Source organism: Lycorma delicatula, chromosome 9, assembly GCF_047948215.1.
Source record: "Lycorma delicatula isolate Av1 chromosome 9, ASM4794821v1, whole genome shotgun sequence".
Taxonomy (NCBI): domain Eukaryota; kingdom Metazoa; phylum Arthropoda; class Insecta; order Hemiptera; family Fulgoridae; genus Lycorma; species Lycorma delicatula.
In genome coordinates this window covers 56,728,942-56,741,570 of record NC_134463.1, presented here as the reverse complement: position 1 = coordinate 56,741,570, position 12,629 = coordinate 56,728,942, and the positions used below count along the sequence as shown (strand labels likewise).

The 12,629-nt window shown below is 30.1% G+C and overlaps 1 protein-coding gene across 2 annotated transcripts in view; it reads right to left on the bottom strand.

Annotated features, from left to right (window-relative positions):
* Nucleotides 1-10,268: 10,268 nt before the first annotated feature.
* Nucleotides 10,269-12,629, bottom strand: part of LOC142330064 (uncharacterized) — a 43,098-nt gene continuing 40,737 nt past the window's right edge. The window contains exons 11-12 of one of the 2 annotated variants that reach the window (XM_075375097.1): nucleotides 12,281-12,352; nucleotides 10,269-10,514 (exon numbers count right to left, since the gene is read on the bottom strand). In XM_075375097.1, coding sequence (XP_075231212.1) covers nucleotides 10,374-10,514; nucleotides 12,281-12,352 — 213 coding nt within the window. In that variant the 3' untranslated portion in view covers nucleotides 10,269-10,373. Of the gene's footprint in view, nucleotides 10,515-12,280; nucleotides 12,369-12,629 lie in introns of both variants that reach the window. The other variant, XR_012757671.1, reaches the window with a different exon arrangement.

Genomic DNA, 12,629 nt, shown 5'->3' with positions numbered 1-12,629 from the left:
AGCATACCAATACAAATACCAATGATCACTACCGCTAAACTGCAATTCATAAAGCGGATGCTTAATGTGCTACTCCTGGATGAATATCACGGTTAAACAAAATTTCGTGCAGAGCTTCGCTTTTCATTGTAATTATAATATTTTTTATTCTTTCTTTATAAGAAATACACGTATTAGATTTTTTTTAAATATGTAATAATGAAATACTAAATTAGATTAAAACAAGTAAAAAAGAGGGAAATAAAAATGTAATTCGTTATTTTACATATCGCATACTACATTACAGTAAAAAGAAGCATGCAATACCTACTTCACTAAATTTAATAGATACTAATTAAAATTTCAATATTAATAAAGAGCGCAGAGTTTAAGTAGGCAAATTATATATCTGTATAAAATTTTTTTAAGTCCAAGGTAATTTTTTAAAAATCTGCTGTTTACCAATAATTTCTTTATCTTTTCCATGATATAATGGTTTGCATTTTAAAATGCAATCTAAATCTCATTCGATTAGTTTTCATCTGACTTATTTACTGAATTAATTTGTTTGATATTAACTCTTAAATCACTACTTTACACAAAAATTAGGAACCAGTATACATGTACAGTATAGTACAACAGTATACTATAATCTTTGGTAGCTGGTTACACTCAAAATAAACTATTTCATTCTTCAACTGTATATTTACTTTAATATTCATCCATCCCCTTTTTTCTAATTGCATTATTAATTTTGACTGGATCATCATAATGTACATACACAGGTATGGTTTATAATGTTACTTGTCTAATTTTATCATGCAATAATTTGAATGGTTATTAAGGAAAATTAGATGATATGCATTTCAATCAAATTTATTTATGATATACAGAATGTAAATAAACAGATCTCTTATACTTTGTTACTATTAAAACATTTATAATTTATTTTCCAGTCAATATCATTTTTTTAAATATTTCTCTATCTGTTTTATCAGACTTTTGGTACAAGCTGTAAGCTGTTTGCAGAGAAAATGCCCTTTCTATTTATGTTCTTGCCATCTTCTGTAAATTAATCCAGATTTCCATTTTTAACATAATGATGAATCATTTAACTAAAGCTTTGTTATCAGAATATGTGGGTAGTGACTACTGAAATGCTGGATGACTACTTTTTTATTGAATCATTGTTGCATCATTTGTTTGTAAATGTTCCATTTTATGTGGATGCTGAGTATTCACAAGGTTGTTCAAAACATATTCAGCCACAAAAAAATTAGTTCACCAATTCTAGTCTTCTACACACAACCCAAGTCCAAGTCTACTTAAAGGAGATATCATTCCAGTGCTGGAAAAATTTTTCACAGGCCTCTTTTGGAATGGCTACCACCTGACTTGTCACAATCATCATTTTGTCCTATCAGTCAAATCAGCACTCTTTCAGTGACATCTTCATTTTGAGGGAAACAACCAGAAATCATAAGGAGTCTGATGAATAAACTTAGCACACCTGAGAAATTTCATACTTCAACAAGAAATACTGAATTACTCAATACATTTATACAGGCCTTATGTATCATATCAAAAGTTATCTTTGTTAATAACCAACAAACCTTATCAATTTGCAGCACATCTCAGCAATGGTTGACCAAAAACTGTACAAGACATTACATTCATACATATAATCCTCTGAAGTACCTTACAGTGGTTCTGGGGGCTTAACAGAAAAAGAAAGATTTTCAGGTGATGACTTTCATTAAATCCTACGATGAAGTCTTAACATCAAAGCCCAACATTTTTATTTTTGGCAGAAATTCATTTTAGACATTAGAAAATTCTTCAAAATATGCCTGGTGTGATGGTTTCCACATTTGGTCTCCCTATTTGAGACCTGTTAATTTTGTCTCTAGTTATTGACCAAAGGTTTTAATGATGATTCTGTCGTTTGTGGAGGTACAAATCCAACTGACTGGTTGTACAAATCAAACTGACTGGTTTAACACACACCAACTGATAATAAATAATGGACTACCATTATTTAAAAATTCTTAAGTCTACAAATGTTTCAGCTTTTAAATCCTATCTTGAATTAGCATATTTATAGCGAATGGGCATATTTTCATACTGAATTACTTTGTAAAACAGCAAGTATAGTAACTTGCTTTCAGTGGTTACAACATACTTAAATAGAAATAGTGAATTGAGTCAGAGGGATTATACTTATCATGGCCTACATAAGAAAACAAAAATAAGAAGTTATAGATTAAGTTCACTGATTTATACAGGCAGTCTTTCACAATTAACAAAACACAAGGGAAGTAAAAAATTATCTACACTTTTCGTTTTACAATTTACACAAAGATATGGATTCAACATGTACATATATCATTTTTCTATATAATCACCTCCCTTGCCAATGCACTTGGTCCAGCGGTCCACAAGTATGCATAATCCTACTAAGAAGATTTTTGGTTGGTTGCAAAACCACTTTTGCACTGCTTCCTACAAGTCTAAGTCTGCAGAAAATCAACGACTCTGCAAAGCATCCTTGAACGGCCCAAACAGATGAGTTGGAAGGAGCAAGATCTGGACTGTTCCAGTACCTCAAAATTCAACTTGTGATGATTTGAATGGTGTAGTGAGCTGTGTCATGCAACATCATTTTCTTTGACAATAGACTTTATGGAAGCTGAGTTTGTTGTGGATGATTTGACGGGCAGAATCATGACTGATGCTGTCATCAAAGGTAATTCACCTATTCACCAGAACCATTACTGTAATAGCCAGAAGGAAAATGATGCAATCAGGGTCAAATTTTGCACATGTGACTACAATCATATAATTCTAAGCATGCAGAACGCAATAAGACAATTGGTGTGTTATGGCGAAAGTGAGATAATTTTTGTCTCGCCCTCAGATATGAATCTTCTGTCCTGTCAAATTATCACACCAGGTTTGTAATTCCATTCTTTCAAAGAAGTGGATGCACTCTAATCTGCTTAGTGCCACCTACACTCTAATACAGATTTCATTACACGAGACATTTACAGGATCCTGCACCAATCAGTGTTGCACATAACTTAATGATTGTAGGTAACTATAATCATTACTTAACCTGACAAAAGTAGGTACGAAAACAAATAGGACTGAAGAATTCAAATTAAATTTTTGGATTCACCTTAATTGTAGAAAACACTTCTTATCCTGTTCATGTGTGTTCTAATAATAATATGTTTCCAGTTTTAGGGATTTACATTCAGACTTTAAGGTTAACAATTTAGTTTCTAATAGCATTTCTCAATCTGATACCAGCATTAATAGTGAATTTTTGTGTTTTTCATTGGATCATACAGGGCTCAAAATATTAGGAAGATTCAGTAGGAGTGATTTATTTCTAAGATGCAGACTTGATACTGAAAATTTCCAGTTAGATTTTAAAATTGTACGTAGTGGATAAAAAAAATGCATATCTTTAATTGTATTATTCTAACTATACACAGATCTAATAAAAAAAGCTGCTTTAGATTAGATTCTTTCTTTAAAAACATAATTTTTGTTATGTCTTCAAATACCAGTACTCTTAATTCATACTACAATTTGTGATGATTTTATTAGTGAACTGGTTACCAACTCAGTCAAGTCTGCAGTTATGCACATTTTGATTGTGTGTAATTTATTCAGTAATACAGATAAACCTATCAGAATTGTAAATGCCATCTGCACATGTTGGATAAAAATGTATTTTTAACCTATACTTTTGAGTGATTAGAATAACTGAATAAGATGTTTTGGATTTTACTGAGTAGGATGTAGACAAACATAGCAAAAACTAAAAAATCTCTTATATTTGTACAAAAACATTTTACTAGAAATTATTCTTAAAGCAACACTGAAAAATTCCATTCATCCCCATTAGTTGAAGATTGGCTACTCCAGTATACCCCTGAGCATATTCTGACATCAATGTGTAATATAAGATATTCTTAAATACATGCAGTTAAAATATACAGTGTCCCGGGAGTTGCTGGACAAACCTAAGGGACTGTTTCAGGATATCAAGATGAACAAAAACATTCACGTGGGCAAATGCCTTATTTTGCTTGCTTTATTTTCTCTTTGCCCATCATTCTTTTTTTAAATGTATATCTTATGAATGAACTGAGATATTTTAATGAAATTTGGTGCAAATGTGCCCAATAACATCTTTTACAAAATAAAAAGTTTTATGATTCACAAAACTATAGATTTCAAAAGTAAATAATGGGTTGAATAACATTAATTTAAAAAAGTACTTATCTTTCTCTAATTCAAGTGGTCAACAACTTTCAATCTGTAAAAGTCAGTTATTCAATGGCATTAACATAATTTCAATCTGATTGTTTCAAGTGAGCCTCTTCTGGAGAGCCCTTCTTAACTCTAATTTAGATAAGTTGCTTATACTTCAAAAACATCTTTAAAATGAGCCTTTTGGTAACTGCAACTGTATTCTAATAAGTCTTTTTCTGATGTTTTGACCATTAGACAATTATAAGAGGGCATTTGATAGGTTAGTGACTTCTCAGAAGGTGTCGCTTCCAATTGTTACTTTCTCTCACTCGTTTATAAGTCTTATCTTACCTTGGATTGTATACAAAGTTTCAAGTCTTCTGATAATTAGTAGATAATTGGCAGCACTTAAAAGTTGGTGTCAAGAAAACATGAATTCTATGTACTCATAAAACACTACTATTTGCGAGGAAAAATCATAAAGGAAGCAAAAAAAGCTTCAGAAGTATTATGGAGAGTTTACTCCTTTGCATGAAATGGTTCAAAAGTGGTTTACTGAATTTCACTATGGTCATATGAGTACAAGTGACGCTGAGCATTTGGGATGTTCAAAAGAAGTGACTACTCAAGAAATTATCAATAAAATCCATATTGCACTGGAAGATCGCTGAACATAGGTATGTGAGGTTATAAACATTTCAAGTAAACATGTATGATGATATTTTACATGAATGGTTGGGTATGCGAAAGCTATCAGCAAGATGGGTGCCATAATTACTGACACCTGATCAAAAGCAGTGCCATATGACAACTTCATAACAATGTATAACCCATTTATCAGCACAATCCAAACAAGTATTTGCAGCGTTATATTAATGTCGATGAGATATGAATTCATTAATATACACCGGAAACAAAGATAATAAAAAATATGGACTGGGTGAAACTAACCCACTACAAAAAAAGCAAAGATGGTGGTTCCTTCAGTTCAGGTAAGGTATGGCCACAGTCTTCTGGTTGGAGATGGTATAACATTGATAATTGCCTAAAGAAGAGAAAAACAATCATGGGAGACTTATGCCTAAATATTACAGAGATTTAATGTGGTACTGAAGGAAAAGGACCTCATTTAGTAAGAAAAAAGTGCTCTTTCACCTCAACGCACCAGCTCAATCATCTGTGACTTCACGAGCTATATTAGCTAAATTGTGAATTACTTTCTCTTCCACCCTATTCTACAGATTTAAACCTTTTTTTGTTTCCAAACCTAAAGAAGTGGTTTGATGGAAAGAAATTTTCATCAAATGAGCACGTTATTGGTGAAACAAATGAGTATCAAACCAACCTCTACATTAAATCTGTAATTTTTATGTAATTAAAAATATGAATAAATTTCAAATTAATGTGTTCCTGAACTACTTTTGATTACATAAATTTTTTTAAAAATTCTAATTACTACCCTAACCATTTCAATAAGATAAATAATAAGTAATGAATTAATAAATCTGGTACAAATAAATTTATACAAACTCCTCTTAAAGGCTACTATTGAAACATATTTCAGGTAGATTTTGATTTAGATTATTTGCAGTAAATTTTGGAAATCTAAATTATGTTATAATTACATTTATAGTGCGAGTGGTTGTGTACTGGTATGAAGGAATACTAAAAAAACGTGTGCATATTTAAAAAAATTATGATTTAAAAAAAAAATGATTTGACCGACCTACTGTACGATGCTACTAGAGCTTCAGTTTTGCTTCTGTTAGTGGCGCTCCTGAACAAATAACCAAAAAAATTCACTTATTTAATTCAGAATTCTGTATTCTTTTGTTTTAAATGGCTTTGTATGGGTAGTATAGTCTGTTAAAATGATAAATGTAATAAAAATTATTGTAGGATAGATAAAATTATTTCTTTTATAATTAATACATATGTTTAATTATTATAAATCCTACAATTTTTGTATACTGAGTCATCATTTATGAATATGTAAATTGTTATTAAATGTTAATAATTTATTACAAATATTTTATATTGTAATAACAGAAATAGTAATGTAATCGTCACAAGAAGCTGGCATCATAGTTCCCACAGCTTTATGGTCAGTTCAAGTATATTACTTTATTTTTGCAGAGTAATTTTTTTGTAAATGATTATTTTCTCACAAGCTTTAACTTTATATGTGGGAATATAGAATGAAGATATTGTAATGAATGAAAGGTCATGCTTTGACCAGGATTCAAACTCAGGACATTTTGGATGAGGTGATAAACTCTGCTATAGCATCAGCATTTCATTTATCATTAAACTGCCTTCTAAATAATTCATTCATTCTATCCATCAGTACAGGTTATAACTATTTTTATTCTTTATTCATTAGTTTTTTTTTCTATAATCAATCGTCTATGCGAATGATGTAACAGCACCTTTTTGTTATCTGAGGAATAGCACAGCCATGACACCTTATGTATAACTATGTTTTTTTCTGAATAATGTATTCATTTATTCTATTAAGATTTAAAAATTGGTCAAGTTAATGAATTTCAATCTATTACATGATTTGAATCCAGCATCTTTATATATTTTAGATGAACAGATTATAACAGTAAAATAAATATGTTTAAGATATTGCATTTGATCATGAAATTTTTTTTCATGATCCTAGTAATAAGATAAAAATTGTGTTAAGCATAGAAATATACAAGGGTTATCAAATTTATTGTAATGAATTTTTTATTCCATTAAAAACTTAAAATTGTGAAAAACATAATCAATACACCTTATTTTGTACCTAACATGTAAATAAACTGAATATATGAAGCTATTTAAATAGAAAAATTTGTAAGTTACACCTTGCATTCTAATGGCCTAAAAGAAGCCATTAAAGTCAGCTTTTCGGAAGAAAAAAAATTATCTAGTAATACAGAGTGGTGCAGAGAAACGGGAAACTTTTAAAATAGAAAAAAAATGAAGTTACTGAACTATATTTTATATTGAAAATATGTTCTATAAGAGTGAAAATTTCAATGTACATTACTTCTTAAAAATTACTTCACTTAAGTGCAGTCCATTTTTGCGTACATATTCAGTAAGTCAATTCTGAAAATTGTGCATAGTACAGTGCTATGTGTTCTCTGGGATGTTGGCAATTTCCTCTTCAATTTGTGTTTTGAGCTCCTTGCCCTAGTCAGACACACAATGCTCTTCAGATGTTCCCATAAAGAGAAGTTGAAGACTGAAAGAAAGTTGTAGAAGTTATAGACCAAGCGATGTTAGCAGTCCTTGAAATTATGTGATCCCCAAACAAATGTCTCTCTGCTGCCATAGACTGTTCGGCAGTATGTGAGCTGGCTCCATCCTATTGAAACCAGGTTTGCTGAAGATCAAGATTTGGAAGAGAATGGAGCCTAGGAGTAAAAAATGTCCAGCATATTGGCATTAACGTTGCGACATCGCAGAGTCCCCTTCACCTTCAAAGAAATAAGGGCCTATCACTTCACACTATACAGTAAATTTAACACTATGTAACGGATGCTGGTGAAGTTGAGCAGAGTTTGTTTGTACCCAGTAATGGAATTTCTGCTTATTCATGTATCCACTTACGGGAAAATGGGATTCATACTGACATCCAAAGATTTTCAATAAAGTTAGCATTCTCATTGATTTTGGACAACAGTTTTTCTGAAAATTGCAGATGAAATACACAAACATTAAATTTCAGTTCTTGAAAAACTCAAATTTTGTAAGGATGAAATTTCAGGTTATGGAGTGTCTTTGCCTGCTCCGAAGTCTGAGCTCCAATGACAAGGACTCCTTACCATTATAGTACAGGCAATTTGTCATCAAAATAGGCTGTATTTGAAAATCCTTACCTACTGATTGATCTTTTGTCCATGCGTTAGGGGTGATGAGGGAAGCTTAACTCCAGATTTTTAACATCCCCCTCCCATAGATTTTTGAAATGCGATTTTCTCTGAATCTATGCATTTTAGAGAAAAAATGTTCAAACAAAAAATGTAGAGGACATTCTCCTCTACAATTAATGTCTTAGAAGTTATGCCGTATAATTTGAAATTGAAATACTAGGTTGCGCTGAAGTTGTAAAAAACGTTGTAAACGACTAGACCGGTTTCAAACATGTGCCCAATTCACAACATTTTCACAAGCTACAGCTCCAAAACGGTAAGTCATACAAGAAAATTGTTTAAATAAAAATTGTCTGTTTTTTTGAGATTAACAACTTTTCCAAATGCAATACAGACAAAAAACAATTTTTTCCAGTGAAAAAACCAGTGCCACCTAGTATTTCAATTTTTTCAAATTATACGGCATAACTTCAGACATTAATTGTAGAGGAGAATGTCCTCTACATTTTTTTGTTTGAAAAATTTTTCTCTAGAATGCATAGATTCAGAGAAAATCGCATTTCAAAAACTTTTTGAGTTTTTCAAAAATCTATGGGAGGGGGTGATGTTAAAAATCTGGAGTTAAGCTTCCCTCATCACTCCTAACATATGGAAAAAACATCAATTCGTAGGTAAGGATTTTCAAATAAAAATACAAATTGACTGTACTTCAGCTTTCATAGCATCAATGTTTTCTGGTGCACATACAGACAATACACACTTACTAGGTTTTTTCAAAGTTGAACCAGTCTCTTCAAAGTTATGAACCCAAGCTTTGATTGCATGTGAAAAAGGAACTTGACTGCAGGGCAGAATCTCATAGTGTTGCCGAAATACCCTTTGTGCAGCTATTACACTGTCACCATGTCTGTAAAAAGCCCTTACGGCAACTGCACGCTCTATACCATTTCACTGCTCCATCAAAACTAAATGTCTATTACTGCTCTACAGTTTAACATCTTTTCCCATTTATGGTACTCCTACAGGGCTGCCAACATCAAATTCAAAGATTCCTGTTTCTCAGCACCATCCTGTTTGATCAGATACCCACAAACTCAATTACTATAAAATATAGAATTCATATATTATATCAGTTTTTTTTTGTTATAATAAACAGTTATTTAAAGTCTTCCATGATAGCAGGTTTCAAAAATACTGAAGATGTAAGTAAAGCTAAAATTAAGTTAAGTATCATTTTTTTAAAATCTTAGAAATAAACTATTATGCTGGGCTGTAAGAAAAATAAAGCCCTGCAGCTACAACCAAGAACTACAAAGACTTTATGGCAAACTTATTTCAGCCAAATTAGGCCTACAGATCTACTTTGGGTACAAAAAATGAAACATCAAATTTGTTATTTCTAAATTATGATAATTTTAAAGTTGCGTATCTCTTAGCCTACCTTGAAATACTTTTTTTTAGTTTAACATTTTTTTTATTTTATAAATATTAATATGAATTTTATTTTATTGGTTTTAAATTATAAGAAATAAAATATCAATGAATCACAAAAATTGCATTTATTTAAATAAAATATGAAGTTAAGAGAAAGATTCCACAAATAATCTTATTAAGATGATCAGATTAAAAGAGAAATAATATAAAATAACTAAAATAGTTACATTAATTCAAAACAATTTAAGACTGGTGAACTGGGTGAGAAACTTTTAAAACAGATATGTATCCTTTTTCCTTAACATTTAAAATGCTACAATCTATACAACAAATGAGGAAGAGAAATATAAAAAATGCTTATTTTTATTAAAGGGTATTAAAGAATAGGAGATCTTGAAAGGACATGTTCAACCTCAAGATGAAACCTAACTGCCTGCCAGAAATCACACCAGATCATAAGTATGAGTAAGCATATAATGCACTCAAATATACAATGCACAACTGACTGCTGTTTTTTTTGTTATAAAAAAATAAAAATAATCTTCACATGCTCTATCATCATTTTATTTGACCACAAAAGAGCAATTCCGTTTCTACCAAACTTCTACTGAAATGAACATCAGAATGTGAATCGCCAATACCATTAACCTCACAGTATTGAATTTTCAAGTTTAAAAAAAAAACAGCAATGGGTAAAAATCTGGTAAAAAAAACACAGTATTTCAGTAATAAATCTTTTTATAATTCTATATAAAAACAGGATCTAGATCGTAAATCTAAAAAAAACAAAATGTTTAACATTAATAAAGAAAAAATTCAAGTATTTTAATTTTTCTTTGCCTTCTTCATTTTAATGTTAGCTTTTCTCTGATGTTTATTAAATTTCTTTGATTTTTTCTTTTTTTTCTTTTTAACATCTTGTTGATTTGTTGATGTAGAAGGTTGTTTCTGCTTTGTGGCCCACGTCTAAAAAGAGAAAAATTTAACACAGAAATATCAAAATAGCACTAGAGTATAAAGTGTAATAGGTATACCTATTTTTTTTTTTTTACTTATAGTACAATAGGCTTGTACCTAGTATCTTTGGCTAAAATAATATTTGTGGAATAATTAAAAACATATTGACATTGTCTACACTGATTTACACTTCCACTTCAGCTATGTATGTTCATTAAAAAAAAATTAATACATTATAGAATTTGTAATAATGAAAATATTACTTGGAATTATGAAATTTATAAAAAGTACATGTTATTAAAATCAAGCCAAAAAAATAAAAATATAATCCTGCAATTTTTATCTTGCAATACTACAGACTATCGATTAGAATCACATATGAAATACTAGATTTGTAAAATTTTCTGAATACAATTATAATTATGCATAAAAAATGTCTTTCAAATGGAAAGAATAGTCTGAAGAATTATGATCAAACAAAAAAGGATTAATCCTACCTACTACTAGCTAATTTTAGGTATCTTATAAGACTTTCATAAAAATATGTTTACTTTTAGTGTTTTACAGGGCTTTTATTTTTACTGTGTTCAAAATCTTTTCTTTAGTATATTTTAACAAAATCCTTAAAAGCTTTTTTTTTGGGATTCCAGAATTTTAATATCTCATGTTATTGTTATTATTTCACATTATTAAATAATCCTGTGTTTGACATTGGCTGTCTCTGTGTTTTGTATGAAAAGGACACCTCCTTACCTTCATACACAATAATTTGATCAAATCTTTGCTTGTGATTTATCATTCCAAGAAATTGTCAAAAACATGGTATTTTCTTTAATCCAGGGCCATTGTGACTGGGCATGTGATACCTGAGATTTTCAATCATTTAAAACAGCATGAAACAGACACCTGGTAGTCACAGCAGCTGTTATCTATCAGTGACCTCTACTACGTTAGCTATTCAAACCAGTGTAGCAGTGTTTGCGATGGGAATACTGGCAGCTGATTTTTTTTTTTACCAGCAAAGATGGTAGGTATATGATCTTCAAACCCTTGTTAAACTGTAGTTTGAAAGTCAGAAAACATTTAGAAAATTCACTTCATTCATCTCATCAAAATTCTTTTTAATATGTACATTAAAAGGTAAAGAAAGAAACTAATGGCTTCTGTTATAAATTATAAAAAAATAAAAATAAAATTTGGATGTCTATTTGATAAGTGACGATTTCTTTTGAAGGAAAGTTACATGAGTCATATGGAACTGCAGAAATTTAGATCAGAATACAGCTGATTTTTTAATAAAAATCAATATTCACATCAACATCGGCCCCAACAGTTTTTCTAGAATTATTCAATCATTTGATGAGCCTCTCATTACAATGCTGATATCAAAGCTTATGTTGTACTACAAAAGGTGTAAATGGGCAACTACAAATCATTACACTGATCTTCAGTAGGCTAAAAACTATTCCATGTATGACCACTAAGGACAGCTTTCATAATTACTCTCAGTAAATATAAATAGTTCCAATAATACTTATTTCCCCAGCGATTCAAATTATTTTATGTTTAATATGTTTTAAGCTACATCTAAGCACAGATGGTTAACTCATCTCTTTAATTTATAAATGTTATATCTTTATATGTATATTTTTACTATTTTTATTGTGATTACCACTATTTCAACCATATAATAAACAATAATTTACACTAAATAAATTTTATTTTCATGTGTAATAAAATATGAGTAATTTCATTAAATATAAAAGTGAACTTACTTCACGAAGAGTAGTGTCAAATGTTCCTTTCCCTTTCTTAGTAATTACATTATCATTCTGATTCTTGTACTTCTGAAAAAAAGAAAAACTACTTCTATTAATTAATATTAACTGAAACATGGTCAGATAGTTGTAACAAGATAATTTAAAAGAAACTGTCCACTCTGTCCAAAAGATGAACATCACACATATCTGTTAAAAATAACATTCAATATCAATTCAATTTTAAATATAATGTTCCGAGACATAATATTTGTTACCACTTCATTTTACAAGTGTAAAAAGAGAAATGGTAGCAATGTTAAAACAAAGATTTAAAATTAGTCTCTGTTAGTACCCTGAAAAAGTA